The following is a 20,335-nucleotide window of genomic DNA, read 5'->3' on the forward strand; positions in this document are numbered from 1 at the left end:
TTGTTACCATTCTCACTGGTTATGTGTCTAACATGTTTTCCAGCTGCTTGTTCAGTGTTGTCCTAAAACATTCTCACTGGGTCAGAATAGTTCTCATCAAGTTCCATAAGCTAACTCAATGTGTCTTTCCTTCCTTCCTTCCTTCCTTCCTTCCTTCCTTCCTTCCTTCTATCTCAGAATTTTATTTAGAGGTTTTACCCTTATATTTATACCTCCCCTAAGCCCACCTGCCAGTTTTTAACAGGGCCTTCAGTGGGTAAAAGTGGAATAGTCTGTTTGTTGACTCATTCTTCCCACAAAGGCCTCTTTGTTTTTTATAAAATGTGTTTTCCATTTGTATGTCTGTACACACACTGATTTGTGGAATGCTGAGGCAATCAGGCTAATATTTGCAAAATTTCACCTTATCTCAACGTTTTCATAATGCTGCAGTGTTCACACTATGTGAAATTTAAGATTTTTATATTTTACTCTTGCCTTCAAATAGCCTCTTTGCTTGTACTAGTTAATGAAGGTTACCAAAGATGCTCATGTGAAAAAAAAATTAAAGGAGCCCTGGTGGCGCAGTGGGTAAATGCCTGTACTGCAGCCATTCACTCAAAACCACAAGGTTGCGAGTTCAAGACCAGCAAAAGGGCCCAAGCTCGACTCAGGCTTGCCTCCTTCCGAGGAGGGAGCTAAAATGAGTACCCAGACTGTTGGGGGCAATTTAGCTTACTTGCTGTTCACCGCTATGATCTTTGGAATAGCGGTATATAAATAAAACAAATTATTAATTATTATTATTAAATAGAGGCTTTTATATATACAAATCACGCTGATTTTATTGTGGGAATTAAATGGCTTTTGGTTGGGCACCATTAATCCAAAGTATTCAGGAAAATGGATATAAATGAGTGAAAAATAAAAAGATTTAGAATACAATGCAGCCGCAAGGCATTCCTGCCATAAAAGGTAATCCCTGAACTGAGGCACAAGTGTTTAGCTTTAAGGTTTTAGAGCTTTTAATTAACTATTATGTGTCATCACTCTTTGATTCAATCATAATATGAAATGGCTTCCTATAGACGTATATACACTCCTTCGTTTGTAAGAGGCATGCTCCTTGTGTTACATAGGATTGCTTTGCGAAACCCCTGAGTGTTCGGATGGTATGTGGAATGGAGTAATACAATCTTCCCTTTGACATTTCATGCCTTTTGTCTTCTAAACCTTCCCAGTACAAACGCTTTAACAATAGGCCTTGATTGCAGGAGTGCCATGAAAGAACCTGCGTTACAAGAGACGGGCCAGTCAGGAAGGCGCTCACAAAGCAAGGAGATATAATTGTGACAAAAAAGATGATGACAATGAATATTCTGGGAGAAAATGACACCCATTGACATCACTGAGATAGGTGGTGGGAAAATTTGCACAGAACGATTTGATTTCCCCCCCTTTTTCAGCCCATCTCCAAGTCATTTAAGCATAATCCGTCATTGAAAAAGTGACACTAAAAATGGTACTGGGAAAGCCAGGCACATCGAAGACTTAAATCAGGGGGGGTTGCATTCTATTGACATTTTAAGATTCTTAAGGAAGGGAGTGAATGTGGAGTGGGGATGACCTTAACTTTCCCCCTCATGTACAGGGAGACAGAGGGTAAGGAATCGAGCTTTCTCCTCCCTCACCAGTTTCAAAATGCTTCTAAAACAAAGAAAGGTAGGAACTAATGGAGGATGGGCTGTATCCACTGGTCCACCCAGGCTATTAAACGGTTGGTTTGGGTTTCCTCCTCTGGGAATAATACCCCATGGAAGACAAGTCTAAACCTTAGAACACTGGCCTGGTCATTCATCCCTTCCCTTGTTTTTTTCCTTACGTGTGTAATTGATTCCTGTGTATCCAGGGATCAAGAATTATTTAAAATGCAAGTGATATTGACCCATTTCTGAGGAATATAGAAACCAGATATCTTGCAGCAGTACACCAGAGGAATATAGACACATGATATCCTGGAAGTGCCAGTACACCAGTTTGTCACACTGGGAAACACCAGGGCTTCCAATCGTCTCTCTCTCTCTCTCACACACACACGCCTCGCACTATTAATATATACACAAAGAGCATAGAAAGGGATGAGAGGAAAAAACAGAGGTGCAGGGGAGAAAACTCTGTGTGTGTGTCCATGTTTTACCTATATGGGTATGTCTGTATTTGTTCTTGTGTGCTTTCTAGTTGTTTCCAACTTGTGGCCACCCTTGGCAAGATTCATTCATAGGTCTCTGGGGCTGAGAGAGTGTGACTTGCCCAAGGTCACTCAGTGGGTTTCCATGGCCAAGCAGAGATTCAAACCCTGCTTGTCCAGAGTCCTAGAGCCTAACACTCAAAGTACTACACCACACTGACTCCTGTGTCTGTATGTGTGCGTCTGTATGTGTATATATGTACACACACACATACATACTTTGTGTGTATGTGTGTATACACACGCACGCATGCACTCTTCCCTCTACATTCGCTGGGGTTAGGGGCACAGGACCCCCCTGAATATGGGAAAACCGTAAATAACAAAAACACTATGTTTTTACTTGAGAGAATACCTCTCTAGGAATCTCTAGGTCTTCCAGTGCAACTTTGTGGTCAACATCTGCCAGACATTGACCATAGAATTACTCTGGAGGAGCTACAAATGCCTAGTGGAGTGTTCTCCTTAGGAATCCTCTGAGTCCTTCAGTGTGACTTTTGGGTAAAGTTGACCATAGAATTACTCTGGAAGAGTGCACTGGGTGCAAGTCACACACAGTCAGCCTGTGATTATTTATTTATTTGCTTGTTTATTGGATTTATATCCTGCCTTTCTTCCAAACTGGGATTTAAGGCAGCTCTTGGTTAGCCTTAGCGTTGCCGTAAATAGGAAATTACTTGTTTCCAATTTATGGTGACCCTAAGACAAACTTAGAGCCTAAATCCCCTAAAGCAGTGATTCCCAAACTTTATTCCTCCAGGTGTTTTGGACTTCAAATCCCAGACGACTTGGCCAATAAGCAGGAATTCTGGGAACTGAAGTACCAAACATCTGGAGGACAACAGTTTGGGAACCACTGCCCTAAAGGCACCAGATCCCATTTGATCTTGGAAACTATGCAGGGTCAGCCCTGGTTAGTACTTGAGTGGTAGACTCAGTGGTGCTGTAGGCTATATTTCAGAGGAAGGAACTGGCAAAACTACCTCTGAGGATTCCTTGCTGAAGAAAACCTTAGGAAATTATAGGCATGTTTAAATATTTCAAGAGATGTCATATAGGAGAAGGAGCAAGCTTGTTTTCTGCTGTTCCAGAGCCTAGGACATGAAACAATGGATGGAGGTTCCACCTGAACGTTAGGAAGAACTTCCTGATGGCAAGAGGTGTTTGACAATGGAAGACATTCCCTCGGAGGGTGGTGGAGTCTCCTCCTTTGGTGGTTTTTAAACAGAGGCTGGATGGCCATGAGCTGAGAGAGCTTTGATGGTGTCTTCTTGCATGGCAGAGGGCTGGACAGAATGGCCTTTGGGGTCTCTTCCAACTCTATTATTCTATGAAATTCATGGGGTCCCCATAAGTTGACAGGCAACCTGAAGGCACATACACATACAACCTGTCACTGGGTTTTCTTGGCAAGATTTGTTCAGAGGGGTTGCGTTTGCTTCCTCTGCAGCTGAGAGAAAGTGACTTGCCCAAGGTCTCCCAGGATGTTTCCATGACTGAGCAGAGATTCAAATCCTGGTCTCCAGAGTTGTAGTCCAGTGCTCAAACCACTACACTGGAGTGGTTTGCTGGAGTCGTTGTAAGGATTGAAATTCTGTATGAAGGGTGTGGGTTCAGGAAGACTTGTGTGGTAATATATCTTGATTTTCTTTTATTACTACCTTGCTAGGCAGTGCTCTGGGTGCTTGGTTTGGAGGCACAAGTCACATTCTTAACAAATGGCTTTGAAACTCCTGTCAGGGTGTGTGTACTGAAAATCTGACTAGACAAACACTAGGAACACTCTTCCTCAGAGTGTAGTGGAGTCTCCTTCCTTGGAGGTCTTTAAGGAGAGGCTGGATGGCCATCTCTCAGGGATGCTTTGATTGTGATTTCCTGCATGCGTGGGGTTGGACTGGATGGCCCTTGCGGTCTCTTCCAACTCTACGATGCTATGATTTTAGGTATGGTTGGCTTTGCTAATATATAATATGCTAATATGCTATGTGTGTAATTTCTCTTTCTATCAACTGCAGGCCTCCACCATGTTAAGAGCATCTTTAGCTCCTTTGTAAGTACTCTTCTTTTAAGTTTGATATTTCTTGTTTTTTACCTTTTAAAAAGGAGTTGGGTCAGGAGAGAAATATTATACTGAAATGGACTGAGAAGCTATGCATTTGCTTTAATTTTGTAAGATGCCTTTAGTCCCAATATTGGGGAAGCGGTGAGGTTTGTTTGTTTGTTTGTTTATATCCCGCTCTTTTCCCAGGACTGGGACTCAGTATAAATGAATAATTCATATTAATAGTTAAAAATAATATTTATAATGGAAGCATCTTTTCTACCACAGATCCTCTTGGAAGTGAGTGTAATGCTTTCCTTCAGTCCTGAGTGTTCAGTTCAGATGCACAAGTAGTCAGGACTGAATATTTTTTCTATCGTAGGAAGGCAGGGGAAGGGTTCAGGAGCACTTCTGTACTACTGCTCTCTTTCTGGCCAATGGATAGGGGCCAGGCTGTATTACCCAATGAACAGGTGGTGGATTTGGGGTCTTTAATAATTCAAATGTTGGGGAAATTAGCTTTGCGAGAGGCTTGGGTAACCTTTTAAACTGGGAAGCACCAATATATACCAGCACTAACTGGGAGGACTCCAGACTCTTGGTAAATTAAGAGATCTTTATTTCGAAGATGTGCAAAGTGGAAACACACACACACACAATAGTAATTCAAACACACACATACAGTATACAGAGTGAACCGAAATGGAAAAGTAAAAGAGGATAATGGATTTTGAGGGGTTGTAATGGGGCTATATTTACGTGTCTGAAGAGAAAACTGAAAGGCTGGAGTAACTGAGATGGGGTGGGATCTGAGGGCAACACAGAGCATACACAGAGTGCTGCTGGGCTGTGTCTGCAGTGTCCAAGGTTTGAGAACATAGTGCACCTGTTATACTTCTTTGGGCAGTCATTTGTGCAGTTGTACAATTCAGACTTGTAATACACTGCAAGTGCTGTCACTTATGTACCTTTCCACTTCACTTCCCTGTCTGTAATGGCTATGTTGTTTAGAAGGTTGTTCTGAGCAGGAAGGTGGGAGTGAGTACTCCTTTCAGTATATAGAAAGTGGAGTGGGCTCTTAGCAAATCTCTTAAGTCTAGAGTCATAGAATCATAGAATTGTAAAGTTGGAAGAGACTACAAGGGCCATCCAATCCAATCCCCTGCCATGCAGGAACTCTCAATCAAGCATCCCCGACAGATGGCCACCAAACCTCTGTTTAAACACCTCCAGGGAAGGAGATTCCAATACTGTACAGTCCGAGGGAGTGTGTTCCACTGTCGAACAGCCCTTACTGTTAGGAAGCTACTCCTAATGTTGAGATGGAATCTCTTATCCTGTAGCCTGCATCCATTGCTCCAGGTCCTAGTCTCTGGAGCAGCAGAAAACAAGCTTGCTCCCTCCTCAATATGACATTCCTTCAAGTATTTAAACATGGCTATCATATCACCTCTTAACCTTCTCTTCTCTAGGCTAAACATCCCCAGCTCCCTAAGTCGTTCCTCATAGGGCATGGTTTCCAGACCCTTCACCATTTTAGTCACCCTCCTTTGGACACGATCCAGTTTCTCAACATTCTTTTTGAACTGTGGTGCCCAGAATTGGACACAGTATTCCAGGTGGGGCTGACCAGAGCAGAATAGAGTGGCACTATTACTTCCCTTGATCCTAGACACTATACTTTATTGATGCAACCTAAAATTGCATTGGCCTTTTTAGCTGCTGCATTGCACTGTTGACTCATGTTCAACTTGTGGCCTACTTGGACTCCAGGATCCCTTTCATAGGCGCTTTACAGACTTCCCAAAAAGGGTGGTCTGCCAACGCCGTCATTTGCTGCACAGGGGAGCCCCAGTGGCCAGACCGTGCAACTCCTCCGCACAACAAAAAAGAAGCTGCAAAATGCAGCTTCTTCTTGCGGCGCCCTTATGACGCTGCAAGGCACCATTGGTGCACTTATGGCGTTATAATGGCGCTGAGATGTGCGGACACTAAGCGTCCGCTACGTCAAAATGGCGGCGCCCATGTAGAAGGTGCACTGCCATTTTGTACGCGCTCAGCGCGTACTAGGGTTAGGGGCGTCCGGAAAGGATGCCCCTTTCTAACCCTAGTACGTGCCACGCAAGTATTTTCCGCCCGTGCGGAACGGGCCATACATAGTTTCATTCAGCTAGGTGTCCCCCATCCTATATCTGTACATTTCATTTTTCCACCCTAAGTGCAGTACCTTACATTTATCTCTGTTGAATTTCATTTTGTTAGCTTTGGCCCAGCTTTCTAGTCTATTCAGGTCATTTTGAATTTTGATCCTGTCCTCTGGAGTATTAGCTATTCCTCCTAATTTGGTGTCATCTGCAAATTTGATAAGTATGCTCCCAATTCTGTCATCCAAGTCATTGATAAAGATGTTGAATAACACTGGGCCCAGGACAGAGCCCTGTGGGACCCCACTGATCACTTCTCTCCAGGATGAAAATGAGCCATTGTTGAGCACCCTTTGGGTTTGGCCGGTCAACCAATTACAAATCCATGTAACAGTTACCTTGTCTATCCCACATTTTACAAGCTTGTTTGCAAGAATGTCATGGGGAACCTGGGTACTAGTAGAAGTACTAGAAGAGTGCTAGTCACAGACACATAATACTTCTGAATGACTGGTAAGATTGCCAGGTTAAAAACTGAAGGGGTCCTTTGCTGGCACTGGTTGTCTAGAAGAGTAATGGTTGTCATGTGGCCAGGTCGCAAGCAACACTTGCTGAAATTCCCTCTTCTGCACAGCCATTAAAAGCACAGGAGCCCTCTCCAGATTTCATTGTGGCAGCCCTAATAACTAGGCAAATGGACACCTAAAAATTAAATTTACAGGCAGCGATCTGCCTCTACCTGGCATCGGGTTTCCATCTCCGAAAGCATAAGACTCAGGGTACATCTACACTGTGGAAATAATGCAGTTCAACATCACTTCAGCTGCCATGGCTCCATCCTATAGAATCCTTGGATTTGTACTTTTGTAAGTCACCAGAATTCTTGGACAGAGAAGACTGAAGACCTTGTAAAACTATAAATCCCAAGACTTCATAGGATGGAGTTACAGCACTTAAAGTGCTGTCAAACTGCATTACAGTATTTATACAGTGTGGATCCACCCTCAGTTTCTGTTCTTCCAAAAGTGTGTTGCTTCAGTGGGATCTGGGGAATCCATTATGTTTTTCATGGGTGCTTCTGTCTTCGTTGTTAAACAGGAAAATACTAGAAGTGCCACTCTTGCCTTCTTTGGATTATGAGAAGCTAAAGAAAGATCTAGTGGATGGCGGTGATCGTCTAAAAGCTTTTTTGCTGCAAGCATTGCGCTGGGTAGGTGAACTGAAGAACAGACAGATGAACGTACATTAAGCAACTAGATATTAGCTCGTACTAAGCAAAGGATGATGCCAAATGCCATGTTTCTGAGATGGATTCAGCTCCTTTGCCAATTTTATTTGTATTTTATTTATTAAATGTATACCTTGTTTTTCCTTCCCAAAATGGGACCCAGGGTGACTCTTTGCTTGTTTCCAACTTCATCATCTTGAGGAATGTCTTAATTGTGCTTGCTTTTCGATACATGGGGTTATGTTGTCTCATTTCCCCCATGCCCCCCATGCCCCTTTAACAAGAAAAGGAGAAATTCAGATGTTATGCACCTGATGTTATGAAAATCACTTGAAAAGCTATAAGGGAAGGCTAGTTAAGATGAAAATGCAAAGGTTTTTAATGACCACAGAGGATGGTTTTCTGGCAGAAAGAGATAAGGCCAAAGTATTGCCCTCTCCTTGTGTCTAAATAATTCTCTCTAATTACCATATATTACTGACTATAGGTCCATCTCATGTATAGGCCAAGGGCAGGTTTTGGGGGCAAAATTATGGATTTTGATACGACCTGTAGGTAAGTCAAGGGTAAAACATAGGGGCATGTAACAAAGGATGTAAAAGACAAAACAAAGGAAAATGATGCCAAACAGCTTACACAATTCTGGAAGGCATAACTATTTGTGTTTACCCAAAAGGCCAAACGGATGAGGAGGGAAATGCTGCAAATGGTGGCAGTGTGATTTATATGGGAGGCCACCAGATGCAGGCAGGATTAGGAAAATGCAAACACGTAGAAAAGGAAGAAAAGGCAAAGTTAGTGGTGACTATAGCACAGTACAGACCACCCGAAAACGGTGGCCTGCAGGAGCCCATTTTAACTCCAGAGGGATGCCGCAGCCACTAGACTGCGCAACGTCCCTCTGGAGTTAAAAAAACCCATTTTTCTGGGTTCTTTTAATGGTGCCCAGGTTACGTCGTGAGTGCGCCAATGGCGCACTTATGACGCAACGGATGCGATGCAATGTCTGGATGATATGCATCCGTTACATGAAGGCGGCGGTCATGCAGACGGGACGCCGCCATCAGGCCACCAGCATTGCATACTAGGGTTCCGGACCATGCAGTTGCGCTGCGGTCCAGAACCCTAGTATTGCCACCGCCACACCTCTTTCGGCTGGTCTGTCTCGAGCCTATGTTAGCAGTGATTACAGCCTTTAATGTGATAACTTTGCCTGATTTCAGTTTAGAAAAGCTGACAAACACAGACAAATGTCTTATTCAGAACCTTCAAGGCCCTGTTTCTCTTGGCACTTCTTTGAGGGGAAGTACCAAAGAGCTGCCATTGTTGCTGTTTTCCCACCCAGGCATTTAAAAAGGTCAGAAGCAGCAGTATAACAGTAGCAATACCAAGTACATTTCTATACCGCTTATCAGTAAACTAAGCATTCCCTAAGCCAGTGATGGTGAACCTATGGCATATGTGCCAGAGGTGGCACTCAGAACCTTCTCTGTGGGCATATGTGCCATCGTCCCAGCACAGAATTTGCCAGAGTTTGTTACTAGAAAGCCAGAGGGACAATAAATAAGTGGGTTTTGGGTTGCAGTTTGGGCATTTGGCTTCGAAAAGGTTCACCATCACTGCCCTAAGCCATTTACAGTGTGTAAGCTAATTGCCCCCAACAAGCTAGGTACTTATTTTAGTGACCTTTGGAAGGATGCAAGGCTGAGTGGACCTTGGAACCCTACCTGGGATCAAACTCACAACCTTGTGGCTGCAGTACAGGTGTTTAGCCACTGCATCACCAAGTCTCCCTACTGTAGCAGAGAGAGAGTAGTTCTTTCAGGTGCTCCCAGGACAGACTAAGCTCTCACCATTTGCTCCTCTACTCAGAGAAGGGGATGGTTCCTTCCAGGTTTTTGGGGGCCAATTTTTTGACTAACATTTCTAGACTTATACATGGGTATATACAGTATTACAGATTCACAAATATTTATGTGCTTCTTTCACAGCGTTTGACGACATCCCATCCTGGTGAGCAGAGGGACACAGTTCTGCAGGCTTATATCAACAATGACCTTTTGGATTGTTTCAGCAATATGCAGGTTAACAGGGATAGATCTTCATTTAACCAGTAGCAGGATACACAGCAAACATACATGAAGCTTAAAGTTTCATGGAAATGAATTATAGAGTTGGGAAGGTCAAGTAGTCCAATCCCTGCCAGTACATGAAATCCACAGGTAATGCATCCTTGTCAGGTGGCTATCTAGCCTCTGCTTAAAAATACCAATCTACAACCTTCCAGAACATTCCATTCCACTGACAAACAGCTCTTTACTGACAGGAGCCTCTTCGTAATCATGAATCAAGATTTCCTTTTTTATAATTTGAATCCATTGGGTCAGATCCTACTGTAGCAGCAGAAAATGAGTTTGCTCTGTTGTCTGCATTACAGCTTTTTAAATACCTAAAGACTGCTATGGTATCACTTCCCAGTTTTGACTTTTTCGTTCACTGATCTCCCAATCCAAAGCTAGCAACAGTCTGTGACTCAGAGCTGAGAATAGTTGGGTTTAAGCTTTGCTGTCACATTTCAATCAGAGCAAGCATCTTAGATAGAGTGATGGCCCATTTGAAATATTTGACTCCATTTTTATCTGCTGTAATTCACCCATTTGGCAAATAGTCTTCATAGAGATCTCTCTGGATGGGTTTGTTTGTGTAACAAATCTTTGGACCTTTGTACATTTGAGGGTTGTGGGTGCAGAGGCAGTTTGGTTTTTGTGCTGTTGATTTTCTCTGCATCCATGTGCAACTGTGATAACGTTTTGTTGTCAGTCTCATTGGGATACACAGAGAAAGGGAGCAGACAGACAAAATGTTTAGCTCATTTCAGGATTTACACATAGAGTGGCAAGAGTTTTTCATAAAAGGTTCTTTTTCTCTTTCAGAGAAGTGTGTTAATGCTGATGCAATCAAAGAGTGAGGTGGTTCGGCAATATACAGCCAGACTTATCAATGCATTTGCCTCATTGGCTGAAGGTAAGAGATGAACTACAAAAATCGCTGCTTCTCCAGTTCTGTTGGCCTGTGTATTTATGTCAGAGATGTTCCTGACAGGTGTTCAGATTCCAGTGGTGGCAAGCACCTAGAGCAGCCAGCTATCCAGCTAGTTTGATGCTGTCATAGAAACAAGTAGAACTGTTTTTAAGGGCAGGGGCCAGCTCTTCCCTCCAATCTTATTCTGCTCCTTATTTCTCCTAGGTCGACACTACCTTTCCCAGAATCCTCGGTTGCTCAGAATGCTGGAAGAAAGATTGAAAGCCGAAGACAAGTATTCCCTTACCCGAGAGAATGTCCTAGGGGCTTTGCAGAAACTCAGCCTCAGGTGATGAAAGTAGTGAGTCTCTGCTTGACAGCAGGAAGGGGAGGGCAGGCTCATTCAGCTGCTTTCAGAGTGAAAGAGGAGAATTGGATTTTCATACAGCTCTCATCAGAATCTTCCAGAGCTGATGACAGCCATATGGCTTAAAGCTGGTGGGAGAGGAAATTGGGGGGGGGGGGAGGACTCTGCAAGGCACTCATATTTTAAACCCTCCAATTTTGATCATACTTTGTGTCTTATCTTGTGTTTAATAAGCATCTTTAATGGTATCAGAGCCTTTGTTCCTAAAGACACATCAGAGACAGAGGGATGATGCAATGCAATTTTTTGTGCATTTTAAAAAATTCTCTACCTGGATGTCAAATCTTAGTTTAATCACTGTAGCAACATATCAAGTCCTAAAACAAACTTACATATGTATGCTAATATATATATTTATTGAAGCAATTAACACACAAACCTTAGAAATATATACAGGTTGAATCTCTCGTATCAGAAATTTCAGAATCCAAAGTACTCCAAAGCTTTTTTGATGGGTGGCTGAGACAACAACACTTTTGCTTTCTGATGGTTCAGTGTACACAAACTTTGTATCATACACAAAATTATTAAAAATATTCTATAAAATTACCTTCTGGTTATGTGTATAAAGTGTATATGAACATAAATAAATTTTGTGTTTAGACTTGGATCTCAAGATAACTATATGCAAATGCAGATATTCCAAAAATCCAAAACCCCAAATACTTCTGGTCTCAAGCATTTTGAATAAGGGAGACTCAGCCTGTATCAAGAGGCTTCTCTCCTTTTTACTTGCAAAGATAAAACTGAGCTGCTTACAAGATGGCAGTTTAGAATACTATGTTATCAACATTCTTAGTGGATGAGTGTATTGTCCTTTAAGTTGAGGCTATGCGGTTTTAAGAGGTTTTAGTCTATAAATCTGTAAAGATGCAGATTTTTATGTGTGAGAGCAAAGATGACCACACACACGTCACAAGTAACCATAGGGAACCAATGTACTGTTTTACTTTGTAAGTCTTTATGTACCGTTCTTGTAACAAGTTATAAAAAATGGCTTTCAAATTCATTGCGGTTAGGTTTCACACCACATTCTCTTTCAAGCAATCCCACTGTTTACCTGTAGCACATACATCTTTCTCCCATTTCTTCTGATATGACAGTGATTCTTGCAACCAGAACTCTCTAAAGACTGTACATGTTTTACTACTTAGCCTGTTTTCAACTGGTTATGTTACTATGCTTCCACATTAGATAATACTCATATGGCACCATAGTCAAATGATTAACACATGTTTCATTTGAAAATATTGAATTATCTTAGAGGGGTATGGATTCATTGCATTTATAACTTTTTTAAAAAGATGAAAGTGTTTTATCCTTGCAAAAGTATCCAAATAAATGCAAACTACTTTTAAGCCTACTGAAAGCAGAGGCCATTACCATATCGTATGGTACCAGACTCTATAGGTTAATCCACTTCATGACTGAGTACGTTCTTTTGACTGTCCTAAGCTTATTACCCATCAGTTCCATGAAGTTTTATTTACATTTAGTTTTATGGCCCGGGGGGGGGGAGTAGAGAAGGATCTTCATAGTGATGACTACAGCATTTTGATGTCAAACCATAATCCCATAACTTCTTGCATATATAATACAATTAAAATGCAGTAATGGAGAACTTGTTGCCCTTTTAATGGTACCCTAAATTGTTGCCTGAGCCAGGTCACCTCAAACCTCCCTAGTGGTAAGACTGGTCCTATAAATAGGTCCATAAAGGCTGCGGGTTTGCATTTGTTGCACAGTATAATCTATTTTCAACTTCCATTCCATCCTTAAGCTTTTCATGGTCTTTGAATAGGGGAAAAGATAGCTACCCATCAAAACAAGGAAGCAGCCATTTCTCCCTTGTAATTATCCAGAAAGGATACAATGAGCTATCTCTGCTGTCTGGGAAAGTACATGAAAGCAAATTGGCATCCAGCACTGAGATTATATAACCAAAATGCCTTATTCTTGAGAATAGTTTGGTTCCTGCATTTTGCACCAGTTGAAACATTAGAATGCTTTCAAAATTAGCCCTATGGAGAGCATGTTGCAACAGCCTTAATTAGCTGTTATTAATTACTGTTGACTTCAATTTATGGCAACCCTATGAAAGAGAGAATTCCAAGTCATCCTATCATCAGCCATGCTGCTCAGATCTTATAGACTTAGGGCTATGGGTTCTCTGATTCTATCTATTTTGAATGTGGTCTTCCTCTTTTCCTACTGTCTTCTATTTTGCTAAGCATTACAGTGGGCCCTTGGTATCTGCTGAAGTTTGGTTTCAGGACCTCTTGTGCATACCAAAATCGGTGGATGCTCAAGTACCACTAAATACAATGGTATAGCAAAATGATACCTCTTACATAAAATAGCAAAATCAAGGTTTGGTTTTTGGAATTTGTATATTTTAAAAATATTTTCAAGTTGTGGATGCTGGAATTTGTGGATAAAAAATCCATGGATATGGTGGGCCCTATAATCCGCCCCACACACTCAGAACATCTGGGAAGAATCTGTTGGAAATTCCATCTTCCAAATATGTCTCCACATCCCAGATGGCCTTTTCAGTGGCGGCCTCACGGACTTGGAACAATCTCCCCAAGGAGCTCCGTCTCTAGACCCCCCTTGAAACATTTAAAAAGAGGCTTAAAACCTTTCTTTTTTGCCAAGCCTCCCCCCCCCCCAGGAATGAAGTTGAGTGCTCTTGATGCCATTGATTCTCTGCCTTACCCTGTGAATGATTGTGTTTTATATAATTGTATTACTTGTTTTTATCTATTTTTATGAGATGTTTGCAATAGTTTTATAGTCTGTAAACCGTTTTGATCTATGGAAAAACGGTATACAAATAAATTTATTTATTTATTTATTTATTTATTTGGATTTACCTTTCTCCCAAAATGTGATTCAGGGTGGCTTATTCTGTGTGACAGTGGAATAAGCTGCCTTGTAGTGTAATGGAGTCTTCTTCTTTAGAGGTTTTTCAACAAGGCTGGATGTCAGGAGTGTTTGGATTGTGTATTCCAGCATGGCAGGATGGGGTTGGACTGGACTGGCCCTTGTGGTATCTTCCAATTCTATGATTTTTTAATTCTGTTTTCTTTTCTAATGAATTATATCTTCTCATGATATGGCCAATGTACAAAAGCCTCCGTTTAGTTATCTTGGCTTCTAGGGAGAATTCAGGTTTGATTTGCTCTAGGACAGATTTATTAGTCTTCTTTGTTGTCCATGGTATCCACAGAACTCTTCTCCTGCATCACACTTCAACTGAGTTGATTCTCGTCCTATCAGCTTTCTTCACTGTCCAGCTTTCACAACCATACAGAGAAATGGGAAATACGATGTCATGAACAACCCTAACTTGAGTATTCAGTTATATAGCTTTATATTTACCATAGCATGTGCTTACAGCCAGCATGAAAATTATGCATGTGATTTATAAAAAAATCAGCATGTGCTTTATAGACGGTAGCAAAGCATTTGACTGCATAGACCATGAAAAGCTATGGCAGGCTCTTAAAGACATGGGACTGCCAACACATGTGATAGTCCTGAGGAATCTGTACTCAGGACTTGAGGCTACTGTTAGAACAGAACATGGAGAAACAGAATGGTTCTCAATTATTAGCAAAGAGGTCAGGCAAGGCTGTATCCTTTCACCCTCTGATCAACTTGTATGCAGAACATAATATACAGAAAGCAGGCTTGGACAAAGAAGAAGGAGGAGTGAAAAGAGGAGAAAGGAATAGCAACAATCTAAGATATGCAGATGACACCATAATGCTAGCAAAAAACCTCCCTGACCTGGAACAACTACTAAGAAAGATCAAGGAAGAAAGTGCAAAGGCAGGCTTACTGTTGAACTAAAGAAAACAAAAATAATGACAGTGGAAAGTCTTGACAAATTCAGCCTAAACAATGAAGAAATAGAAGTAGTAAAAGACTTCTTATACCCGGGATCAAACATTGATAGAAATGCAGACTGCAGCCAGGAAATCAGAAGAAGATTAAAAATGGGGAAAGTGGCTATGAAAGAGCTAGAAAAAATTCAAAGGGCAAATATACACAACTCAGCACAAAAGTTAGAATCATACAAGCCATTGTATTCCCTATTTCCATGTATGGATGTGAGAGCTGGACAGTGAAGAAAGCGGATAGGAAGAAAATAAATTCATTTGAGATGTGGTGCTGAAGAAGAGTGCTTAGAAAATACCATGGACAGCCAAAAAGAGAAATAAATGGATTTATAGATGAGACCAAGCCAGAGATTTCTAGCTCACTCTTTTCAGGAGGAAAGCTGGTTTCTTTCTCCATGCCATCTGTCGGGGATGCTTTGATTGTGATTTCCTGCATGGCAGGGGGTTGGACTGGATGGCCTTTGCGGTCTCTTCCAACTCTATGATTCTATGATCTCCCTGGAAACAAAGATGACAAAACCTAGGCTGTCGTACTTCAGGCATGTCATGAGAAGGGAGGACTCACTGGAAAAAACAATAATACTAGGAAAGGTGGAGGGAAATAGAAAGACCACATACTAGATGGATGGACTCTATTGAGATCACAGGTATCAGTTTACAGGACCTAAGCAAAGCAGCAAAGGACAGGGGGTCTTGGAGATGCCTCATCCACAGGGTCACTATGGGTCGAGATTGAGTTAACAACACAAACCACAGCATAAACATTTGTGTGCACCTTCTGAATACACAATTGAGTGGTTTCCAACTTTTCCTTCATTTGTAGTGAAGAAGTAAGATTGTTTTTGGATTATGGTGAGTGTTTTGCCAGCCCCTTATAGCTGGGGAAAAGAAAAGAAAAAAGTTGGCACCAATGCTGAGTAAGCTGGGCAGCTGAAGAGTTAAATTTAGTCAGGTGCCTGTTTGAGAAAAGGAACAAAGATCCACACAGTATGGGTCTAGCCAATAAAAGCCTCTAGAAGTCATAAATACATCACTTTATTAGGTCTTTTTATGGGCCATGGTTTATTTAAACATTTGAAGAAAGGGAGTGAGAGGTACAAAGACATAAAAAGGTGATGAGATTTTTCAACAAGGCCAGTGAAACATTAACCTGGTTGCTATCAGAAGAACTATTTATGGCTTCACAACCTAAAAGCAACAATCTTCCCATTGATTCTTCCTGGCTGTGGTTTCCTTCTTCTTGGCCAGATAATTGCCTTCAGGCAATTTCAGAGGTCCGTGTTGTTCACAACACACCACATGCTGATTTTTCTGCAGTTAGTGGTCTGAGCCATCGTGTGAAATGCTTCCATCTATGACTGGTTTTTGAACATTTTCCTAGGAGATGGGCCTAAATCTAATCATCCATCACAAGTAGAGTAGACCCACTGAATTAATGAACTTTACTTAAGTATTAACATTCAGTGGTTGATTTGGGAGTGGTAGACCGCTTGGTGAAAGTAGTTGGCTTTGGGATTAGGAGATGTTCATTAAAGACAAATGGAAGTTCTGTTAAAGGCAGCACATAAGACAGATCATCTGATGCTATAGGGCAGCGCTTCTCAAGCTGTTTGATGTGGCAGATCAAGTTCCCCCTCAATTGTACAAAGGATTGGTATCCTAGTTGTGCCAATTTTTGTTGCGTTTTCTTTCCATCTCTAGGGACCTAAAACCTGCTGCATGCAAAGAGCATGGGTACCACCACTAAGCATGTTAGCCATGCAGTCCCAACACAACCTGGTCCAAGTAACCAGCAGGTTTCATGACTGTGCTGTGTCATCTAGAATCATAGAATTGGAAGAGATCTCAAGGGCCATCCAATCCAACTCCCTGCCATGCAGGGATGCACAGTCAAAGCACCCCCTCTGTTTGGATCCAGCCTCTGTTTGAAAACTTGTAGAGTTTGCTTTAGTCCTCTAATTATTAAATTGTCACTTTTCAGTAACATTGTGCTGGGTGGTCATCAACTGGATGTTTTTATTACTCTCTTTGAATTTCCAGGCGGGCTTTGCAGTCAGCTATGATCAAGGATGGGCTCATATTATGGCTGGTGGAGGCTTTAAAGGATACAGACAGCATGTCAGATTACACACTGGACTACTCAGTTGCCTTGCTCATGAACCTTTGCCTTCGGAGTGCAGGTACCTGGCATAGTTTAGTTTGTATAGAAAAATAGCGTAAATGCAACTCTTGGGAACCAGTGTGCCGCTGTGCTTAGAGTGTTGGACTGGGGCTCTGGGAGACATGGAGACTCAGCTTGGGCAAGTCCCATTCTCTCAGCCTCAGAAGAAAGCAATGGCAAACCTCCTCTGTATAAATCTGGCCAAGAAAACTCTAGAGTAAGATTGACATAAGTCAGAGTTAACGTGAAGGCACATAACAACAGTAACGACATATACAAATCTTTACATAGCTTCTGACTATCATCACTGAGGTTTTCATTGATTTTCTTCGATGAATGTTACCCTTGTTTCTGAAGTCTAAATTGATCTCTTATAGTTCACAAACACCTAGGTTTAGCTTTCAAGTTTGGATGCAACTGGCTTGCCATTTTCTTATACAGATTGTTCTGAACTTGCCTGCTTGGAGGTTGAAGTAATGAGTCAGCTGTTTCAGAGTTGCATAACCTTTTTATTCCCATGACTAATTGTCCAGTTCCTGGTGGCTATTCTATTAATAACTGTTAAAGACTATTTGAGATAAGGCATACTTGTCAATTAGAGATGGCTGACTGGAATGCAGAGTTTACATTTGACTTATTAGAAACCCATGCTTTATGTCTGACTCCCCACAGGGAAGAAAATGTGTGTGAAGATTGCAAATGAGATACTCAAAGTTCTGTCAGATCTTCTTGGCCATGAGAACCACGAGGTATGTTTATAGGATAACTAGAAAATTTACCCGCGGCTGTCTAGGTTGATGTTAATGATTTCACTATCATTTGACAAACATTTGATGAGTAGATCCTACAGTCCATTGGCTTTGTTTCATGCCAAGCTCTGTGCAACTTTCTTGGGGGGGGGGGGGAGTTTGCTGTTCCCTCCAAAGGTGGACAGGAATGTTCAAGATTTCAGCTTATGTCTGCATGTGAAATTTGGTCAAAATCCATTCCTAAATGTGCATTCTAGAACAAATAGAGAAATTCAAAGTGTATGTTCAGAAAGTATCCAATGTAATGGAGAGATCTGTACTTTGTTTTGGTGTCACTAGATAACGGCCTAAGCTTCGTAACTCTATGATGAGATATCTAGATTTGTATGGCATAACCAAGACAGACAAACATTTTATCTTATAGCATATGTATTTGCAGGTGTAGGAAAGGATCAAGGAAACACTAACAGCTTTTTGAAATCAAAACACGATATGTTCCATATTTATTGCAAATAAAATCCTGAGTGTTTGGCTCTGTCTGAAAGTTACTTGATGGACAATTTAAGTTCTTTGTCTCATTGCATCATCTGCAAAGGCTCTCTCCCTTCCTCCTCCTCAGGATTTCTCCAGTGGCAACACAAAAAGGAATGCCTGACAGCTGTGTCTTTCTAATCAAGCCCTTTTGGATCCCAGACTGCCAGTTCCTGGGATTATGTTAAAGTCCTTGAAAAGTATTTCTTTGAACCTCAATTGGATCCTGAGACACAGAGCTCCCTGTCCTGCAGGCCTTCTCCAAGAAACCCACATGTGGATCTCTTGATTCCAGATTTTCAGCATCTGGAGAAGTCAGGGCATGTAGTCATCAACTTTCCACATGTTCAGAGGGGCCATTTACAAAACTGAAGGTTCTGCATTGATAATATTTTAATAGTGCATTGCTGACTGAGCTTTAGTAATGGGATGGATGAGAATAATAAACTTGAAAATAATGAACAGGTGGCAGCTATTGACTGGAATGCCGCTGACCAACTTCAGTTGGTTTTCAATGTGACACACTGCTGAAAGATAAAGGTTTTTCATTCATTCATTCATTCACATATAGTTGACTTTGGTAAGGGATTACTGTAAACCAAGGTAGAAGGCAGTAGGAAAAGAGGAAGACCACATTCAGATGGGTAAACTCAATCAAGGAAGCCATGGCTCTGAGTCTGCAAGACCTGAACCGGGCTTTTGAGAACAAGATGACTTGGAGGTCTCTCATTCATAAGGTCACCATAAATTGAAGTTGACTTGACGGCAGCTAACAACAAATAAATCTGTTTCCCATGAAGCTGTTTATGAACACTCTAGAAACTTCATCCAATTCAGAATTACTTTGCCCATCTTGACAGCTATAAGATGGCACAATTGTGTCTACTGTAGTTGAAAACAATTTTGTTATGTGAAGTCGAAGGCTTGCATAGCCGGCATCCATGGTTTTTTCTTAGTTCTCGTGTCCAGTATCTGTAACTAAGCCTAAATCCATATAGCTAAAATGATCACAATACTTGTGCCTTGTTTTCCTTTCCTCTGTTTCTTTTCCCTTTCTCTGTTATCATTTTTATGTCTATCTGAGATTGTGATGCTCTTAGGTAGAGTGGACACTTCTCTTATTTTTTTGTTAATAGTTTATGAAAACATTTGTAACTAAAACAAACACTATGTTCAATGCGTTTTATATTTCATATATTCTTACTAAGGCTCTGTCTGGAAGGTTGATCACATAAGAGGTTGAGGAAAAAACCTGGGAGGGTGTTGCCTTACCTAAGGTCTTGTCTGAAGTCTGTTGCAGAGTGAAATTTGACATGGAGACTTTCTGCTCACAGCCCCTTCAGCATGCAGTGGGAGAGAAGCAGTAGCACTTTAGGGCTGTATACAGAAGGCATTGTGAAGATGTGATTCTTGAGAAGTGACTGGACAGAAGTGGGAGAGATTAGGCAGCAGAGAGATGTTTCAGTTATTTAGAAGTATTCTCTTCTCTTGCAGATTCATCCTTATGTGAATGGGGCACTTTATAGCATCCTTGCTTTGCCATCCATGCGAGAGGAAGCCCGTGCAATGGTGAGACAACCTGTTCTCCAGTTTACTTCCTCAGCATGAAGAATGAGGAACCAAGTTAACCCCCCCCCCCCCCCAAAAAATCACTAGAAATTCACAATTTAAAACTCACTCTTGAAAACTGAGTTACTGCATTTGGTTTTTAAGGATTCAGCGCCCCCCCCCCGCCCCCAGAGCTTGAAAAAGTTACTTGTTGTATTAGAACTCTCAGAATCCTGCAGCCATTGTGGATTTTGGAATTTGTAGTTTTCCAAATTCTTTTGGAAATCTTTTCCAAATTCTGGTTTGTTTTTGTTTTTCATTAGCAGTGATGTCAGGTTTTCTTCAAAAGC

General features: G+C 41.5%; 1 protein-coding gene across 1 annotated transcript in view; it reads left to right on the plus strand.

The window, feature by feature from the left end:
* Window positions 1-20,335, plus strand: part of ARMC9 (armadillo repeat containing 9) — a 1,183,007-nt gene that overhangs the window by 1,107,237 nt on the left and 55,435 nt on the right. Inside the window, exons 9-16 of the mRNA XM_042457396.1 lie at window positions 4,243-4,277; window positions 7,511-7,622; window positions 9,632-9,724; window positions 10,574-10,664; window positions 10,887-11,010; window positions 17,037-17,176; window positions 17,830-17,906; window positions 19,932-20,006. Coding sequence (XP_042313330.1) covers window positions 4,243-4,277; window positions 7,511-7,622; window positions 9,632-9,724; window positions 10,574-10,664; window positions 10,887-11,010; window positions 17,037-17,176; window positions 17,830-17,906; window positions 19,932-20,006 — 747 coding nt within the window. The remainder of the gene's footprint in view (window positions 1-4,242; window positions 4,278-7,510; window positions 7,623-9,631; window positions 9,725-10,573; window positions 10,665-10,886; window positions 11,011-17,036; window positions 17,177-17,829; window positions 17,907-19,931; window positions 20,007-20,335) is intronic.

The sequence above is a fragment of the Sceloporus undulatus genome, chromosome 3 (assembly GCF_019175285.1).
Source record: "Sceloporus undulatus isolate JIND9_A2432 ecotype Alabama chromosome 3, SceUnd_v1.1, whole genome shotgun sequence".
Taxonomy (NCBI): domain Eukaryota; kingdom Metazoa; phylum Chordata; class Lepidosauria; order Squamata; family Phrynosomatidae; genus Sceloporus; species Sceloporus undulatus.